Consider the following 20,272-nt stretch of genomic DNA (forward strand, 5'->3'; position numbering starts at 1 on the left):
AGCTCCCGGCCAGCCCCAGCTCCCCCCGCCGCCTCTCCGGGCCCGCAGCCCAGCGCTGCCCGCCAGGCCGTGCTCACCCCGCCCCCACCCGCCACTCACGGCCTCCTCGGCTCTCCTGGCGCCCCTGGACACCGCGGCCCTGGCGGACCCGGAGCGCGTCCATACGCGGTGGCTTCGGAGAGCGGGGGCCTCCAGGGAGATGAACTCGGAGCTGGAGTCCAGGAGGTCGAAGGGGGGCCGCCGGCAGCGGCTGTCGCAGGCAGCCATGCGGGGCGGGCGGGCAGCGCTGCTCCGCAGGACCACCATGGCGGGGGAGACGCGGCCCCGCGCCCGCCGCTCGCGCGCGCCGCCCGGATCCCTCCGCCGCGCTCCCTCCCTCGCGCTCCGCTCGCCCCTGCGGCCGCTACTCCCGGCCGCGCGCGCTGCGGAAGGGCACGGGGCGCACTGCGGCTCCGCGCGCCGCAGCCGTTTGGCGCCCAAAACTCGGAGCGCTGCGCCGGCGGCGGGGGGCGGGGCTGGCTCGCGGCTCCGCCCCGTCCTGTCCTGTCCCGCCCGCCTGAGGGGTCCCTGCGCCTCCCGCCGCTGCCCCGGCCGTACCCGCGGAGAGCCCGCGCCCGGCCGGGATGGCCGCGGTTTCCTCGGGGATGGCGTAGCGGCTGCTCCCGCCGGGCCCAGCGCTTCCTGCGCCGCCCTCAGCCCCGCTCAGACCGGTCATGGCGCGGCCCGAGGCCGGTTATGAAGCGGCGGTGCCGCCCCGCCCCGCCTGCACCTACACCAGCTGCTACTGGTAAGGGAGACGGGCACGGGAGGGCCGGTGCTCCTCACACCGCCGTGAGGCGCCGGGACAGCCGCGGCCACCGCGGGAATGGCTGGTCACACTCCTGGGCTCGTTTCTCGGCTCGAAAAATGAAGTTGGAGGAAAACAAATTAAAGAACTGTTTATTTGTGTTTTGCAGCGAAGAAAATGTTTGGAAGCTTTGTGACTACATCAGGAGTCAGGATCGGTACCCTTTAGAAGAATTTTACGCTGTTTTCATATCCAATGATAAGAGGATGGTGAGTCAATGGGATTGGTCAGAGACAGCTGTGGAAAGGCTCGGGCCTGCAGACCGCAGCCCGGTGTGGGTGAGAATGGTCCCAGCCCATACCGGGCTGTGAGCCTTTAGCCCAGCCTGGAGGTGAGATTCAGTCCAAACCCGTCCTGCAGCTCGCTTTGGCTCAGAGGTGTGCCAGCCGCACCACGTGAGATGTTTTAATTATGCACTGCATTCAGAACGGTGGAATGAAGCATGTGAGCTGTCGGAGTAATTCTGTCTGTAATGTGTCAATTTAGGAGAATAGTTATCTTTATAAAATCATAGAACCATCATAATAACCATAATAACTGTAAGGTTGGAGAAGACCTCTAAGACCATCAAGTCCAACGGTTAACCTGACACCACCATGTTCACCACTAAACCACATCCTCAAGTCTTTTGGATGTTTCCAGGGATGGTGATTCCATCACACTTCTTTTTAATGTGGCCCAGAATAGTATCTCCAATTTCATCCTCCTGAGAGAGAAACTAGAAAAACTTTCTTACTGCAGCACAGATGTAAGCTGAGGAAACGGATAGGTTAGCAAAAAATGAACCAATTTACCTTAAATTAATCTGTATTAATCTGAAAGATTTTATTCACTTCAGGTTCATTTATAACTTTCAGATTCCACTCTGGAAGCAGAAATCTGGACATGGAGATGAGCCTGTTGTCTGGGTAAGGCATTCATTACTCTCAATAATTTTGAGTGTGTGCCTCTATAGTTGATAGCTGCAGGATCACACATGGGCATCTAAAAATCTCTTCCATCTGAACATGAAGGAGCATTTTCTACTGAGGGTGGTGGAGCACTGGAGCAGGTTGCACAGAGGGGTTGTGGAATCTCCATCCTTGGAGATGTTTAGAAGCTATGCAGACACAGTCCTGGGCAGTTGGCTTTAGGAGAATCTCATTGAGCAACAGGTTGGACCTTTTAAAGTCCCTTCCAACTCCACACATTGCATAGTTTTGCATTAATATTTATAATTCTTTTACAACACATTTATAATTAGCCTCAATCCAATGCTCCTTTGCACCATCCCTCATAAATTAATAGCAGGACAGTCAGTAAGACCAATAGGTGACAAGTCTTAATTATAGTAAGAATGCATAATAGATTTGTGAAAATTATTATCTGGGTATGGAGGCTGCCAGCTCTGTAGTGTTGTGGGTAGATGACTGTATTTGTAAGTAGATGGATGAATACATTTATGTAGGCCTGCCAGAGGATAGAAAAGTGTAAGTTATGTGTGTATTCAGGTTAAACTGACCCATAAACAGTGGCTTTGAAATGCCATTTGATCAGTTAATGTAGTTCAGTAATTGCTGGTGCAGAATTCCTTGGTATCATTATAGGGTCCTTTCAGTTATCTGGCACAGAAAAAACTATTTCTTGTGGCAGTTTCTGTTTCTGAAATTCTGCAGAGTCATCTGCAAACTTGTGAAGTTTTCTGATTTCTGAATCATTCACTTTCTTCCAAAGTATTGGTAGCTTTACAGTACAAAAAAAAAAAAAAAGGTTTGGTTTAAAAAGAGATCTGAGTGCTACAGAGAAGACCTAAAAGGGAATAGCAGAGTCAGGAAAGGCCATGGCAGAATGTGGATTTCTCACAAAAATTCATGGATTCAAAGGTCTTTTAACTTTGACATTTCAATGGATCATAGACTGTATAAACCCTGTAAACTAATTTTTCTTATACTCTCTAATAGGTTTTTCTAAATATTGTTGAATACAATTGTGTATGTGTATTGGTCTGGTGAAGTAGATTGCCCAAATCTTTTTCATTCAAATTTCTTTGTGGTTTTAATATTGAAAGTGTCAAAAGACAGTGCTCAACCCTTTTTGTGAGTGGATTCAATGTAAATTTAAGTAAGTTGTAATTTAAGTAAGGGCTACCTTCAATTTAATTTTGGAAAACAGCAGTGCACACACCTGATATGTAATGTCAGTAACTGCAGTGTCCTCCAGTCTCCTCCTGTGTTTCTTACAAGGTAAGGAGTAAAACTGCACTGCATAACCCCTTGATAAAACAGTTGCCTTGAAAAAGTGTGATGTAGATATTTTTTCCCAGCTTCAAGAGCTGCTAGAGGAAATTGTCTCACTCCTGTGGTCCTCCTGATCTGAGCTGTTTGCTGGTTTTTCAGTGGTGTGCTGGTTTTTCAGGTGCTTCTGGCAGCTGAACACTCGACACTCAAATTCACAGCCCGTGTTACTGCAACAGGTACAAAGTCTCTTATTAGAAGAGATCACTAGGTAAATTTAATGTTAACCTATCATTTTATCTTGTGAGTTTATTTATGACTGAGTCTAATAAAAAGTGATAACCGAACAACTTTTGTGGTTTGGTGTGGAACATGAGGGAGATTTTCTGTTTTCTTAGGAGTAGTGTACACTTTAGTTTGCTGTCTTGGCTTAAAGGAGGCTGCAGAGAAATGGGGAGAATAGCAAAGTTTCTGGAAGAGCAGATGGGCAAGATGGACATTAGGAAATCTCTCTCCTGTTGCCAGAAATTTTACAGGCTTAATATTCAAGGACAGCAAACGGGCTTTAAAAAATGGATCTGAACTTATACTTTTTGGAAGATCTTTTTTTTTCCCATTCTCTTTAACAGTTTCCTATTAATTGCTGTTGAACTAATGGCAACTCCCCTTCTTCCCAGGACTACCATGTTATTCTGCTTCATCTTTGCAGCGGGGAGCAGAGCTTCATTTATGACCTGGACACAGTGTTGCCCTTTCCCTGTCCTTTCCATGTGTACAGTGTGGAGGCCTTCAGGTTGGATGACAGCCTTCGGCCAGAGTTTCACAGGTGATGACATGAAATATAGAGACTGTGGATGTTATTTCATGGAATCAAAGTTGAAGTTCTCTTCACTTAATTTACAATGGATCTCTACTCTGTCTCATTATGCATAGTGACAGAGGTTTCTTTACTGTACTTCAGTAAAATAAATGCATTGTGTTACTCTTCTAGAGCTCTTCACCTTAGTCATCAAAAGCTTTTCTTTCCTACTGTAGCTTCATATTAACAACTTGGCCCAATATTGCTGGTTTGTGTATTTAATAACATTAGCGCTCCTTGATGAGAGGCAAGTGCTCTTATTCTGAGTGATTAGTGCAGTATTGTGTACATTTATCTTTTAATACAATTTTGCATTTTGTTTTAGGAAAATCAGAATGGTTCGAGCAGATTTGTACTTGAAGACATTTGCTTCAGACAGATCTCACATGAAGGATGCAAATGGAAAATGGCAGAAACCTCCTCCTCCATATCCTTGCATTGAAACTGCAGGTGAGCTCCCAGAACTCCTTCCTGCTTACAGTGCTGAATGAAGTAGTCCAGGATGCACATGGGAAATAAGTAACTTCTATCACATTTGTCCAGCCAGTTTATCACTTCATATGGGAAAAAATAGGGCTATGAAGCATTTGGTACTCCCTTTTTTGGACACACAATCCAACATGCCTTCTGGCATTTACTGGTATCAAACATTAGTTACTGATATTCATAAACTGAGCAGAGAGTGAGGTAAGTAATACTGTTCCAGCAGAACTGAAGCAGACAGGCCAAATAACTTGCTTAGGGATCACAAAATTTTTCACACAGTGATTATACCATACTCTAGCACACAGATCCCATTCTGGCAAAGCAGTGTTGGCAGGAGGAAGTTTTCACTCTGCTCAGTGTGGTGGGTTTGCCTGCATGAAATGTTTGAAGTTTCTGTACCAGGTGAGGGGACCCCAGGATATTTTAAGTCACTGGCAAGTTCTTCCTAAGCCTTGAGCCTCTGTAAGTGATTACCTCTCTCTGCCTGGCCCAGAGGCTGACTTGCCACCTATTCTGTAGAGCTGCTTAAAGCATTCTTATCACACAGCACTTCAGCTTATTCTAATCATCTGTTTTGCAAGCTGAGTAACATTTGCCATGTGTGTGTTTGTTTGTACTCTCATTTTCTTCCAAGGAAAGCATGGTGACGTTTTGCTTTGAAAGAGTTTGAAAGAGTTTTCATGTTACTGTTCTGCATGTTTGGTTTTGTTGATTTTTAATAATGCAGTACTGCTGTGTGTTTATGTTAGAGAAGGGAAGGTCAATGAAACATAGCTCTGTCTTTAGGTCCAAATGGTTTTAAGTTGCTGGGAAATTAATTCTCAGTCTTTGCTTTGGCTTCTAAGGAAGCTTGGTGTTTCACATGAGAGTAGAAATGAATTATGGGAGTGAGCAGGAACACAGATGTGACTTTGAACACAGATGTAGTCTTTGTTATGAGGCTTTAGGTGTTTTCTAGACAATCCAGGTTATGAAGCACCTTGACCTCTAAGTCGTGGTTATTATTTTCAGCAGAGTTTTATGCACAGGTATTGTAGGGAGTGTAGGATTCCTGAACTACAGTGAATGGTTCTCTGTTAGCTGGAGCCTCGTAGGTGCTGAGAACTTTTTTGTCTGTGGAAACCTTGTTGTTTTGATAGCTGAGAGCTAATGAAGGTGTGAGGAATGTAGATGAGGTCAGACCAGGAAAGCAAAAAATTCTATTCAAATCAAAAGAGTAAAAACCCATTAGTTGTGGGTAGTAGGTTACATAATGGCTCAGTTGCAGATGTGTACCTGACTCCATAGCTGCAGACCCTGTAACTCTCCCCTTGCCTGTTGTCTGGCTGAGCTTTCCCTCTCTGGTGAGCAGCAGCCACAGGCCTCAGGCAGCCTCCAGGTTCTCAGTGGGGCTGGTAGATAGTGAAGGATATGTAGCTCTTACTTTCTCCTGTGCTTTCATTCTTTGCTCTGTACCTTGGCATGCTGGATGAAATGTCCATAGGTTGTCCAGTCCAACATCTGCCCAAAACAGGTATTCCTCAGGGCTCTGTCCAGTCTGGTCTTGAACACCTCCAGAGATGGTGATTCCACCACTTTCTGGACAGTGTTCCAATGTTTGACCACTGTCATGGTAAACAAACAATAAATAAAAAATCCTAGTATATAATCTGAATTTCAGATGTTCCAACTTGCATTTTTCATTTCTTGTCCTGTTGCCAGGCTCCTCCAAGAAGACTCTGGCTCCACTGTCCTACCTCTGATCAGGTAGATGTAGGCAGTAGTGATGTTTCCCCTTCATCTTCTCTTTTTAAGACTGAAGAGTCCCAGTTCTCTGACCCTGTCCTTGAATAAATGTCCTGCACCAAACAACTTGATTTCCCCTTCTGGGCCCGCTCCAGTATGTCCATATTTTGGAGGGTTTTTTTGTGCTGAGGAGCTCCAAGTGGACACAGCAGTGCAGCAATGTGCTGATGTGCTCTGCTCTCCTGTCAGCTGGCTGAAAGAAACTTGTTACCCTGCACCCACTGAAGGTGAAAAGTCATTCTCTAGGGAGCTTCAAGGTCTGAGTCAGAGCAGGACTAGATTGTCTCAGATCAAGTTTTGGTTTGTTTAGTACCAGTTCCTCCAGCTTTCCTCTTTGTCTTTCCTTTGCATTCACTGAGATACTTTGTAATGATGCATGCTTCAATGTGCACAGTGCTGTGAGTCCGTGAGGAGTCCAACTGTAATGTCTCAGCACAGTTTTATCAGGCATAAAGCTGCCTTATTTTGAACTTGATGTGAAACTGGGTGGCAGACCTTTTGTTATCATAAAAGAGCCTGGGGTATTAATGTTCATGTCCATGCCAAATCCCATTGCAGATAACTTTTTTCTCCCTGCCGTTTCGCTTTGATAGACCAGTCTGCTTTCCATGTTGATTTGTGTTTGCATAAGATTAAATTACTTACATATTTCATGTTAGAGGTGACTGTAATATGATGGCTGACAGAACTGACCCCATATTGTTTATTACCAATTTATTTGTGAGGCACAGAGGGGGTTTGCTTTGTTTTTTGGGGTTTTTTTTGCTGTTATTTAGAATAACCAAATTCCTAAGCTTTTGAGAAGATGCAAGGTTTTTATATTCCTTCTGTTTCTTATATGTGTTCTTTGATGTTTGTGGCAGTTTGACTGTGCCGGGATGCCAGGTGCCCACCAGAGTTGCTCAGTCACTCTCACCCACAGCTGTACAGAGGAGAGAAAATGCAATGAAAACTCGTGAGTTAAGGATGGAGAGAGATCACTCACCAGTAACTGTCATAGGCAAAACAGACTCAACTTAGGGAAATTAGTTCAATTTATTACCAATCAAAATCAGAGCAGGATAATGAGGATCAAAACAAGTCCTAAAAACACCTTTACTCCGCCCCCTCTCTTTCCCAGTCTTAGCTTTATTCCCAATTCTCTACCTCCTCCCCCCCTCTGTGGGGAATGGGGATCACAGTTCATCACAGGTTGTTTCTGCTGCTGCTCAGGGACAGGAGTCCTTCCCTTGCTCCAGTGTGGGGCTCCTCTCATGCAGTCCTTCATGAACTTCTCCAATGTGAGTCCATCCCATGGGCTGCAGATCTTCATGAACTGCTCCAGTGTGGCTCCCTTTCCACAGGGTGCAGTCCTTCAGGATCAGGCTGTTCCTGCATGGATCCCCCACGGGGTCACAAGCCCTGCCACCAAACCTGCTCCAGGATGGGCTTCCCACAGGGTCACAGCCTCCTTTCAGGCATCCACCTGCTCCAGCCTGAGGCTCCTCCCAGTGCTGCAGGGGCACAGCTGCCTCAGCATCATCTTCACCGTGGGCTGCAGGGGAATACCTGCTCTGGTGCCTGGAGCACCTCCTGCCCCTGATCCTTCACTGACCTTGGTGTCTGCAGAGGTGTTTCACCCACATATTCTCACTCTTCTCTGGCCACAATTGCTTCTGTGCAGTAGCCTTTTTTAAGTTTCTTAAAGGAAGAGGTACTACAACAGTCACTGATGGGTTCAGCCTTTGCCAGAGGTGGGTCCATCCTGGAGCTGGCTGGCACTGGCTCTGTTGGACATGGGGGAAGCTTCTGGAGGAGCCAGCCCTACAATCCTCCCTGCTACCAAAAACTCTTGGAATTGAATTGAGCAATCTTGATCATAAACAAATTAAGCATTTTTCTCCTACTAGTAACTCAAAGGGAATAAATCTTAAACTGTATTTGTCCTGCTCATAGGGTTGCAAAATAAATCATCAAAAATAAGCTTACATGGAGTCATAAATTCCAGTCTATGCCTAAAAAATTTAGCTGGCACAAGGTGATTTTTAAAAGCATTTTTCTAAAGGACAAACAACTCCAGTCCAACCAATAAAACAACAACAAAAAAACTCCAAACCCTCTCAGACTCCTCAGTATCTCATCAGAACTCACATGCTAGGCATTAGTCCCTTGGCTCTGGCTCTGCTCTAGCTGTTTCCCAGTTAGGCCTCTGTGCCTTTTACTGGCATTGCTCTGGCCTCTGTTCTGCTCTGCTGCCATGGATTGCAGGAGGGGCTGGCCAGCCTAACTGGCTGCACAGTGCTTTCCCACCCTGCCCTGTCCTCAGAGCTGCTCTGCTGGAATAAACATACCTGAGCTGCAGAGCTGTCCCCTGGTCCCACCTGTTTGCCACTGACCTCCTGTTGAAAGAAACAGGATATTTTGTTAAAATAATAAAAAATGAGATTTAGTGAACAGAGTCATTATTCTAGAGCAGGTGAGCCCAACCTTTGGTTTTCTTTTAAATCTTCTTTCCACAAATTAATGAGGTCTGATTCTGTTTAGTTTATGACTTAGGATGAGATCAGCCCTCCTTACTGCAAGCCTGTGTAAAATGCAGCTTGCACAGTGCATTTCAAAATTACTCCAGACAGATGGTTGTGTGGCTTATGTGCAAGTGTTAGCAGCAGCTCTAACACTGAAAAGCGCTGGTCTGAATTTCAGTTCTCCCAAGGTGTTCAGTAACACACTTGCTGGATGGATTTGTAAAAGCTTTTTGTTCTTTTTATTATTAATAAAATCCCTGGTAGTCAATAATAATGGGGTTTTACTTGGAGGTTTTTTAAAATTTATTTAGAAGAGCATGAATAGGACAGCTGAGAAATTCTGGAGACACTGTGTATCAAACATATGTGTAACAGGAAATCTCTCAGACAGACCCAGCAGATGTCTGCAGTTGCTCTGTATCTCCTCTCTGAAGTGGCAGCAGGATCCCAGTGAGAGTGAAACTGCACTGATAGGGATACAAGCAGCTCCTATGCACTCCATGGGAACCTTCTGCTGCTCTCATGTGAGAATAAAATTCCAGTCTGTAAAGTTAGGCCCTTACTTCATAAGCTTTTGTGGAAGTAATGAATCAAGTCAGATAGATACAATAAAGACACAACTAAGAAGCATGTTAATAACCAGAGTGGCTTGTTGAAGTTACACCACTTTCTATAAAATACAATTTAAAGTGGTGAGCTGTGTTTTACATTGAGATGGTTTGCACAGTCAGTTTTATCTTAGGGGTGGAGACAGCAGCCTCCCAGCTGAGAGTGGGAAGAGTCCTGACTTATCTCCCTGCTCACACGAGGGAGGAGATGTGAGGAGAGCTGTAAACACCTCCACAAGTCTGTGACGAGTCCAACTTTCGTTTAGTTGCCCCCAAGGTTTTCAGCATTAGCAGAACTGATCTTGGAGGTTTTGTTCCAGACTTCCCTGCTTCCAGCAGCCCTTGGGCAGCTGTGGTTACACTGAGATAGTCCAGGGTCTGTGAGCCAAGCTGAGGCTTGGCTTAAACATTGTTTTCTAACTATTGTTGGCAGAAGCCACAAGTATCATGGCTAACAATGCCTGAGATAGTGAGGGGCCTTTTATTTCATCCCTGCTTGGGGTAAAAGTGGCAGACTTGATTTAAGCAAAAATAAAGTTATGCAGGAGGGCCAGATAGGTCTCATTTGTGGGGTGTGTGTGTAACAAAATTTGGTCAAAGAGGAGGATGGAGCTGTAGGCATTGCACAGATGCAAGCTGCTATAACAGTCACAGCACCTGAGGGGGCCTGCAAGGGTAATGTAAATCTTAAAACAATTCTGCTGCTGTTGGTCTTGTAAAAATGTTGTAGGATACATGCTCTCTGCTTTTGTGGAGAGATCATCTCCATCTTGGTTTGCCAGCTGTAGCGTCCAGGTGTATCTTTTTAAAATTCTGATGTTTGTCACTCTTACCTGCTTCGGGAAGAGGACTTTGTGGTATTCTCATGCATTTTTGCCGAGCTGTTTCCTAACGCTGCAAGGCCTAACACGGCACGCACGGCGTTCATAGGAAGGAGCGGCAGAGAGGGGCTGTTATTACACGGATCAAACGGGAGAGGTCTCACTAAGGTTTTCCCTGCGGGTACCTCCCGTGCTGCTCCAGTGCCATCTACCGACAGCTTCTTAGGCCGTCGCTCTTCGCCGGAATGGACTTGTTTGCTTTGGTAAAACAATCTGCCACAATCCTTCCGAAGTTAGAGAAAATTTCATTTCCTGCAGGCGTTGTGGCAGCAACTTCCAAGTTGCAAACAGCAGCTGTGTTTGTAACTACTGGAACAATCTCCTTTGGACTGCTTTCCAATTTACAGAACAGTTTTATGAATTATTTTAGTATGCTCAATGCACATAAAGCAGAGATTTATTTAATCTTAATGTATATGAAGAATTACATTAGTTTTGAAAAAGCATCTGGGAGGAAAAGAGCAGTTTGAAACTGGAAAACAGATTTAACAGTGGGTAACAGATTTAACAGTGGGTAACAGCTCCAGCAAGCAAGAACTGTTACCCACTACTAATTTGTTCTTGAGCTATGACAGCAAATTGCTGAGCTTGTGCTATTTTAAATTCCCACACAGGCAGAAATGATCCCTGTTCTGCCAGACTCACTTCAGCAGTAGGAGCATGCTTGGCTGGACATAAGGAATTTCTGTATACAGAGTTCAGACAGGTTAACAAGAAAGGATTTAGGGGCCAGACCTCAGAAGGGGTGAGAGTTGGGATTAGGCAAATCACAAAGCTGTGCTGTTGAGTAGATGTAGTGCAAACAGAGGCCTTCAGGGCCTGGCACTCCTGGGTCTGGGGTTCCTGAATCATCTTCCTTTCCTTGCTTACACTGTCCATAATGGTAAGCCTAGTTACACAAACATTTTGCAGCTGAAGCAAATTCCATCCTTTGGATTTTATAATCTATTCATTAGAGCCTCCTCTTGTTTGATTCTTAATCCTTAAATGCACAAATGAATCATCCCTGCTAAATACTTAATACAGTGGAAGAGCTGTTAACAGTAAATCTGTAAAGTAAAACTGTAACAGTGGCTTTACCACTCTGTGCCTTAAACTCATTCTCAGCCAGTTTTCTTTAATGGTCGTTTTAAAAGATTATTTGTGCACATCATTGGTAAGAAGTCAAAACAACAAGCCCACAGATGTTTGTCATCAGAACTGAACCTCTGATCAGCACGGTTCTGAGTCAGCAAAGCTTGTACCAGGCCAGCTCTGGAAAAAGGAAGTATAAGGCACCTAAACCCAAAACTGCACACCAGCACTTTTGCAGTGAGCTCTCTGGGATGCATGAATGGGATGGAATGATTTCCACCCCTCCTGCAGGAAACAGAGCAAATTAAATCCTGGCAAAGAGCAGTCATGGTTACTTTTCTCTTGAAATCATGCCAGTTAAACTTTTCCCCTGACTTAATTCTGTCATTCAGGATTCACAAAAAAATAAGTATTTGCCCCCAGCCTAGTTTGTGCTTCTCTTCACCTGAGCATCCCTCTAGGCTGGGACTGGGTTAGGTCACACATCTCCTCCCCTCTGCATATTCTGGCCCTGCAGTGAGCCTGTGTTCAGTGAGGAAAAAGTTCGGGGCTGGAGGGAACACGAATACTGTAATCTGGAGAGTAACAAACTGCAGCTTTGCCAAGGGGCCAGTCACTTCTGAGAGACAACTTGCAGTTCTGACTGCTGCTGTGAGCCCATTCTCTGTGCTCAGTGCAAAAGGTGACTGCATTGACTTTGGTTCAGAACTTAAATGGGTGAAGAATATCTCCCCTGCCTTTAGGTCAACCCATTTGTGTGAATGCAGGAAGACTGCATTGCCCTTCCCTGTGTTGGTTCTTGTTTGCACTCCAGTTCTCTGACACTACTCAACCCTTCTAGGCTGCTGCTGTAGGGAAAAACCTTACCCACATATGCTACTTTCTGCTGCTGGCTGCTTTCTGATCCTGTAATGTGATTGTTGCCTTGGGCAGAGAGGGGAATGGGGGCAAAAGTGATGTTTCAGAGACTGGAAATTGATGTTTCTGTACCACCCTACCATTTGCAGAATCTTGCTGGAGTGAACAAGCTGTTGAAGAGGGGTTTGGAATGTTTTCTTGAAAGATGTATACCTGTGCTACAGAACCTGCATCTGGAACTCAGATATTTCCATTTTCTGGTCCTTTTTTAGATTCCAAGATGAACTTGGATGATTTCATCAGTATGAATCCTGAAGTGGGATGGGGCTCAGTGTTCTCCCTTTCAGACTTTGTGCATCGATTTGGCAGTCAGACTGATTACAGCTGTGCCTTGGAAGGACAGTGAAGTGAGCAGAGTTCCTCTGGTTCTGAGTGGATGTGTTTTGTTTTGCTGCTCTTACATTGTATTTATGGTTTACATTTCTGTACATGCAATAGGTATTTGGAAAAATAGAACACCCAGACAGAAATATCATGAACTGAATAAAAATCTTTATTTTAATTATGTAAGAATGCGCTTGGTTTTTAATGTCAAATCAAAGGCAGACATGCCACCATAAGCATATTGCTTTTCCAGCTACTGTGCCTAAACTGAAAGGAGCTGCAAAAAATGCTTTTGGAAAAATATGTGCATAAAATACTGAATATTGTAGCCTAAATTGCTACAAGTTGTCACATTTTAAAAGTGGGATATGGCTTTCTTCATGTTGTGATTGCTGTCAATTATATGTAAACAGACAGGGCATCTCAGTTTCCTCACTAGCTTTACTGATTAGTCCTTGTTTAGCAGAAGTGTAAAGGGAAAATTGATTTAGTAGTTAAGCTGTGAACTCCCATGCACTGTGTAAAACCAGGTGAGTATCCAGGTTTGTGTGCTGTACCAGGGGAGAATTAAATCCTGCCATTTCAGTGAAGTGTTCTAGTGCTGACAGTTCCTGGAAGATGCAGTTGCTATTTTTGCTTGTCATGCTGGCTGTGCATTCTCACCTGCTCCCATCTTCTTGCACTTGGTGTTTGTTTGGCCTTGTGATAATTCAGGGTAATTCTGACAGAAAGAAGGAAGTTTTGTTGAGTTTTTTTTTTTTGTTTCTTGGTTCCTTGAGCTGGCCTGCCTTGAGGTCAGACAGCTGCTCCTGCTGGTGTAAGGAAATCAGCAGGGCCATATGGCTGGGGGGAAGGGAGTGAGAAAGCCTCCCTGTTCAGGGCTGCCTGCTGCTGAATATCCTCAGAGGTGATGCCAAGCTGCATCCCTGCAGGGCATCCCAGGAAAGCCTCGTGCTGACTGAGGGCTTGGAGCAGTCTCACACTTCTTAGTGTGGAATTGCAGAAACAGGCTAAAATGAGGTCTTTAATTCTCAGCTCTGGACTTGTTCTACTTTATACCCTAGCACATCACGGACTCACAGACTGGTAGAAGAACACAGGTTAGAAGGGTCAGGCAGTCCCTGGTCCAATGAGATCAGACCAGGCTGCTCAGGGCTTTAGCCAGTCAGGCCTTGGAAACCTGCTGGGATTGAGACTACAATAAACATTTGTGATATATTTCATTCCTGTGAAGAAAAGCACAGTAAAGATTTTAAGTATTAAGGGGTCATTTTATTTGTAAGTAAAGAAAAATATCAAAACTTGTAAGAATCTTGTATGTTTTACCCAGGTTTATTGTTACATACATAGTGTATTACTGTATCTCTCATCAGTTCTAGAGAATTGACTCAGCATAATAACAGCAGAGACAGCCACTTGAACAACTGTGGGATTGATTCACTTCATGCAGACATCTCTTTCCATATCATAAGGGCTGCTGAATATAGGAGCTTCAACTTTCTGTTGCCAGATGCAGCACAGCTGGTTGCCTGTGCAGACAGGCTGCTACTACACATATTCCTTGAGGCCAGCATGGACTGGTTGGGAGGCCAGTTGTAGGGACACTCCCCTCTGGAGTGGGACAGTTCTTCTGCAGTTTCTGTCACTCTGAATCAGTGTCACCAGAAGAAACTGAGATGAAACTTATTCCTGATTCCTGATAAACTGATGCACAAACCCTGCCAAGAGGGGACAGCTGGATTTAACCAGATACTCCTGTGTAAAAGGTCTGATGTGTCCATGTTTGGATGAAATGGCAGCTCTTGATGCTGATGTAGCAGGCACACTGGGGGAATGCAGATGATGGTACTGATGGTTCTGAGTGATGTTCAGGCTGGTTGTGGCAGTGCAGAGCAGCAGCAGTTTGCCTGCTCTGCTCCTGTAGCTGCCAGGGCACTGGGTCAGACACAGCACAGGTGGGAATGCCAAGATCCTCCTTTCAGATGAACGGGTCGTGTTAAGCACTTCTTACCCTTTGAGTGGCTGAGTGTCACAGACACAGAGTTCCTGTGCATTGCTCAACAGGCCCTTTAGGTTGTTACAGAACATGAGGTTCTCATCCCTCCCTACTTGAGTATGTCATTTGATTTAACCTCAGCTGGTTTCCGGTGCATGAAATCTGTGACACGCTCCCTTTAGTGGGGGTCAAGACACGAGAGCCTGCCTGGTTTAATCTAGTTTTAGCATCAAGGCTGTAAAGAAGAACAGTCACAACCATTATTCAGACTATGCAAGTTAAAAAAAAAAAAAACCCAACATGAAGAGTTAGTCCTTTTTCTCTGTAATCATTCTGAACAGGTGCTTAATTTTACATGTAGCAGGCTGGGTGTGTGTGATTATAGCTTTTCTATAATTAAGCACCTTTGTGTGGCTCTTGTAAAAAGTTGTCATTCCAGAGGGATCAGTAGAAGCCAGAGAATTATTTAACTCAGTGCTGAGGATGGTGATAGTGTGGTACTGTCTCTCTAGCTCGTCAAGTGTTGGGACATTTAATCTCCTTTCAGGTGGGCATGATATCAGAAGGAAAGAATTCAGGAATATATCAAGTGCTCCTTTAGAGCCCAAAAGACAAAGAAAAGCTACTCACTTCACTGTAGTTACCAGAAACCAGCTCTTTTCTGGTGCTGATTAGTCCTAGTGTCCCATCACAGGGACCAAGTGACTTCCCCCCCCTCTTTGGTCCTTTCTCCAGATAACCCTGACTGGAGTTAGTCAAATAGTTCTGACTATTTTGTGTAACTTGCTGTGTTTAACCTCTGCTGTCAAGCCATATTTGATGCATGAGGTGGCCCCACCAGTGTGGTTTCCCCACTGAACACCACAGTAAGTTGAAGACAGAAAAGCAAAGTTTGCTGAGAGCCACTTTGCCATGTACCTGCAGAAGTACAAGCAAAGACCTTCCACTGTAAATCTGATGGCAAGGAGGCAACTTCATTGCCAGACATCCCTAATTGTCAGCTCTGTGACCAGTGGTGTATTTAAACACCTGAGATTCAAACAAGTTCACCCCACAGTGATAGGTTCCTGTGTGGGGTACATTGTATGGCAGAGCACAGCTGCTGCTCCTCAGGTGCAGCTCCAGGCTGGCCAGTGCAGCCACCCAGCTGAGGGGGTGCTGAGGGAGAGCCTCACTCCTTGGTGCAGGGGAACTGGGCTCATGCCACTGGGAGGTAGGAAATAACAGGAAAGCACTGATGGCTGATTGTCTGGGGTGCACTGGCACAGCAGGGTCAGCCTGTGCTCACTTACACTCCATGCTGTCCGTACCCCTTGAGACTCTGGATCTTTACTGTGTCAGATGCTTTCCCACTGTGTCCGGGACCAGGATGTGCTGCCTATGCACTTTCAGTACAATAATGTCCTAGTGTATCTTAGCTCCCCATTCCCTTTCAGCCTTCTTTACCTTGTCCTTTTCCATGTGATGTCTTTCTTTTGTCCAGTTATTACAGTTTTTGTGAGCTTAGAGCCCCTAAGTGGTGGCTTTTTGGACTGGGTGATCCTTGAGTAAGGTATTGAAGAAAGCAAGGGGAAACCTTCCTGCTCTCAGTCAGTTACTCACAATCCCATGGTCTCCCAGCTTCTGTATTCTGTTGATCACTGGAAATTCTCCAAGCCTTTTATTTCTAGACATCATAGGGTGAGACTCTGATAGCCTTATAATGGGGGCATATCCCATCTCCAGCAGGCTATTGCAGCAGTAAGCTGCAGCACCAGATGGAACACCCACATCTCTCCTGCCTTTTTCTCTTCTTTGCTGCTGCTTTCTACCTAAGAATATAGTTTATTTGATAAATAGCCTTTTTTATTCAGCTGTTTGTGGCTTTTAGAAAAATAGACACTTTTTTCTGACACGCATTTGTTTGGTCAGTGCACTTTTGCAAACTTGTATGTGACCAGGTCTGCCTTGAGAAAATCCCATTTTTTGGTTGGCCAGCAGAGAGAGCAGTCAGCATTCAGTGGAAGTGCAGGTTGGGACAGGGACAGAGGTGGTCCCCTGCACACTGAGCTCTGCCAGTAGCTGCTACAGTTAGAAATGAGTCACTCTGACAGCATTGCAGGGGTGATCTGTACCTTGCAAGGTTCTGGCTGAAGGCTGAGGTACTGCCCTCGACTGCCCGAGCCTGTCATGGCAGTGCAAGCCCATCCTGCACCCCAGGGGCTAAGTGGCAGCAGTGTCACACCATGGGCCACTTTGAGGGACCTGGTCAGCAGATCCCCCAAATATATCTGGTCACAGTTCCTACCAAAACAGGCCTGTGACACCTTAGGGTGCCAGAGCAATTGGTTTGCTATCAGTTTATATTTAGATACCCAGGGATGCTGCAATCTGACCTGGGCTATTCAGGAAGCAAAGGGGCAACGGGGTGCATTTGTATGAATCAAATTCCAGGATGAGAGCCTTGGTCAGGGCATTTTGACATGTGTGGCCTCTTCATACTCTCATTGTCCAGCCAGAGCCTCATGCATGCTCTGAAGCACCATTGCTCTTCAAGCTTCCACCGTAAAATGACCATCTCTGGTTGGTCAGGTTTTCCTTGTTACAACAAGTTTGATCCAAATTTTCTCATTTTTCACACTTCTTTCCCCTACCTTTTTAGGAAACAAGGGTTGTAGGCTAAATGACTTGAGAAAACTGTACCAGGGAGTAAGAATGAGGTGTGAAAATACCACCATGTCCCTTCAGTAGCCCCAGTTACCTTGCACTGGGTGCCTTGCAGAACCGTTACTGAGACACTGTCCCTGACCCAGGTGGTGGCTGTCCCCCACACCTGGCATGAGCCACACTGCTGGAGGGGAGGACCTGCAGAGCTTCACTTCACATGTCACCCAGCAGAGCAGATGGCTCCAGCTTTGCTGGGCTTGCCCTCCTATGACACTTTGGATTCTCAGGCTTGGAGAACTTCATCTCCTCTCGAGGAGAAACATCTGTCTCTCTTCAGGTAATTACCTTCTCAGAAACTTGAGGGAGAGAATGCTGGGGATTTTCTTCTGCCTTCTGGCTTCCTCCTTCTGCAGCACTTGGCCCAGCTGAGGCCAAGGTTAATGGAGCACACCCAAGGAGGGGGTGTCTGGAGACATCTGCCCAGGTTTGTGCACACTTCCCTGTGGATCTCACCTCTTTTCCTTTATCATCATGGAGTCAGAAGTGGAGCACTCTATACAAATGCAGTCTTTCAGCCAGTTAAGTGCAGCTGCAGTAGTGGTTCTGGAAAATCTCTTCAGTTTGACCTAAGATAAACAAATAGGGTTGTTTAAGTATCCTCAATGTTTCCTTATAGTAGGAAATACCTTGGATACTGAGGGCAGTTAAAACAAATCTTACTTAGTTATCTAAGGCCTCTGGCAAGTCCCTGGGTTTCTGAGCAAGCGAAGCCACTTCCTAGGCATGAGGTGTACCAGGCTTCATTTTATAGTCCTAAAAATAAGCATTAAGGACCTGGGCTGTGAGCTGCCACTCACAATGTCCAACTGGAGTGACATTATTCACCTGAATGTCTGCTTCCTGCTCTGGAAGATGAGCAGGATGTTTGCAGTGAGCTGGATTCCTGACAATATATTACTTAAAAGCAGGAAATGCTCATTTTGCTTGGTTCAGCCTTCCCATGCAAGGCTATATCTGGAACCCAAACACTGCAATAAGGCAGGAATCATTATATGTTATTTTTTTTCAAACAGCCTACACAGTAAGAAGATGGTAGTTATCTCAGCCTTCCCTTCTTTTTAGTATGCAATTGTGGTGGTGTGCTTCCCCCTGTCTCAGCCTGGCTGCTGAAATGGCAGCACACCAGCTCCACGCTTGGAGCCTTCCCGAGAAAATGTTCTGCTGTGGCTTTTAAGCATTTAGCTGTAAAGCTCCTGCTGCTTCCACCATTCTAACTGCTGGGGTGAAGCAAGGCTTGCCAGTCCTTGTTTACAGCAAGTGTAATCAGTTCCACTATTTATACTGTACTCATCACAGAGCACTTTGCTGTATGAAATGGTCACAGTTAAATTTATACCAGTACAAAAACAAAGGCGTCACAAATTGAGGCGGCGACATTCAGAGTCATTTTTCCTTGCTATGTGACAATGTTTCTTTGGCAATTCAAACTTCTTTCAGGCAGAAAATAGGAAGAAAATACAGCCCACTGTAAGTCAGGAGCCCACCAGTATTTCTCTGCACTTGTGTTTTTGTCTTGCATGAAGGAAATGCAACTATTTAGTCAAGTAACCTCTACCTCAGTATGAATATGCAGGGCTGCTAGCAAACTCCATGGCGTTGTCTTAGCACAGCTAAAAGCAGAGCTCAATCTGCTTTGCCAGAAGTACTAAAAATACCTTTTAATATGCTACGGTCTGTGTCTGCCCAGGAGTTGTTTTCAAATGCATTGTCCATGGAGTTCCCATAAAGTACACAGGGATCGATACGCTCCGTCCTGAGATGCAGAATAAGCAGAGCTGTGGGGCCCAGCTGTTCTCCTTGCTGTGCCACCAGCAGGGTGCTCCCCCTGCCTTGCTCCCAGCAGGAGGCTGGGATTGCAGTGCCCTGCCTGCCATATTTGTCAGAGATCCTTTGCAGGGTAGATTGTTTACTTAATGTCATTCTCATTTAACTTATTTGATAATTATTAAATAAAGCACCCCAGGTTAGGTGCTTTTGAGAACTGAAAGACTAAGTGAGAGACTTTATTGCTAGCAAAGACCCACTCACATTCCCAGCATCTCCTGCTTGCCAGCCTTTCCATGCTCTCATGGTGCATGGAGGTCAGATCCATGCAGAGGCAAAGCTGCAGCCTCCTCTGAGCTGGTGCTGTGTGAGCAGGGGCACCTTTCCAAGCACAGAGCCTGATGGAGCCTTTCTGCCAATGTTCTCTGTGGCCCTACTGCCTTGAGCTGCTGTGGACATGCAGGGCTGTGGAACAGCTCAGCCTGGTCCTGGCCACATGGGTGCAGGTCCCAGCCCTTGGCAGGGACCATGGGGTCCCCTCTGCTCACTGCCTGCAGGGGCAGTGCAGACAGTGGACGTGCAGGACATTACCTCCCCACTCATGACCACAAAACCATAGAATGGTTTGGGTTAGAAGGGACCTTAAATCATCTAATTCCTACCCTGTGGGATCTCAGCACATCAGTCCTGATGTGCAGAGTCACCGAGATAACCCTTGGGGGGCTCGGAGGTCCTGGAATGTTGCCAGAAGTGTCTGGTGGCTGGACTTTGATCCTGCACAGGAGACAACACCTGTATGAGGATGGGAGGATCTCACGGGGATGAATGGTGAAGGGATAGGTTAATTGTAGTGTGAAACACAGGTTTTAGAATTTCGGTACAGGGGGGTCTAGAGAAGTAAGATGGAGGAATTGGGGCGTGTCCTGTCCTTCTTCTTCTTCTTGGCCTCCATCTTCTGTGGTGATGGTGGCACTTTGGGATTGGTCCTTACTAAAAGTGCACTTGTCAATAAGGGTGAAAGGTATTGGGGGAAATAGGTAAATATTGTATACGTAGTTTTGAGTATAAAGATAAGTGACCGCCCCGGGGGCTCTCAGTGTGCTCATGGCTGGCTTGCTGTGCGGACCTCTGTCGGGCCGAGAGAAAATCTTGTAGATAAAAACTAATAAACACTGAAGACCGAGAAAAACCCTGAAGACTCTTCTCGTCCTTTGGAGCGTGGGCTGCCCAAGGCCATCCCGAGCCTTTCCAGGCCATCAGAAACAGCCGAGAACGGGACACCCCACTGCTGTGGGAGAGACACCTTC

General features: G+C 45.8%; 2 protein-coding genes across 6 annotated transcripts in view; one reads left to right on the plus strand and one right to left on the minus strand.

Annotated features, from left to right (window-relative positions):
• The window catches only part of ATAD2 (ATPase family AAA domain containing 2), a 30,129-nt gene extending 29,808 nt beyond the window's left edge, over positions 1-321 (minus strand). The window contains exon 1 of the mRNA XM_063173717.1: positions 100-321. Coding sequence (XP_063029787.1) covers positions 100-306 — 207 coding nt within the window. The 5' untranslated portion in view covers positions 307-321. The remainder of the gene's footprint in view (positions 1-99) is intronic.
• Positions 322-569: 248 nt separating this feature from the next.
• NTAQ1 (N-terminal glutamine amidase 1) lies at positions 570-12,680 on the plus strand. Of its 5 annotated transcripts, none has more exons than XM_063173727.1 (7): positions 570-787; positions 957-1,056; positions 1,705-1,755; positions 3,738-3,886; positions 4,245-4,369; positions 4,704-4,807; positions 7,054-8,152. In XM_063173727.1, exons 1-7 carry the CDS (start codon positions 714-716, stop codon positions 7,147-7,149), a joined length of 699 nt encoding a protein of 232 aa, XP_063029797.1. In that variant the 5' UTR covers positions 570-713; the 3' UTR covers positions 7,150-8,152. The 5 variants fall into 5 exon arrangements, with proteins under 5 accessions (XP_063029797.1, XP_063029806.1, XP_063029831.1 ...); XM_063173736.1 differs by having other exon boundaries at positions 571-787; positions 4,704-4,867; XM_063173752.1 differs by lacking the exon at positions 570-787 and adding an exon at positions 3,242-3,299 and having other exon boundaries at positions 971-1,056.
• The last annotated feature ends 7,592 nt before the right edge of the window (positions 12,681-20,272 follow it).

Source organism: Melospiza melodia, chromosome 1, assembly GCF_035770615.1.
Source record: "Melospiza melodia melodia isolate bMelMel2 chromosome 1, bMelMel2.pri, whole genome shotgun sequence".
Lineage (NCBI taxonomy): Eukaryota > Metazoa > Chordata > Aves > Passeriformes > Passerellidae > Melospiza > Melospiza melodia.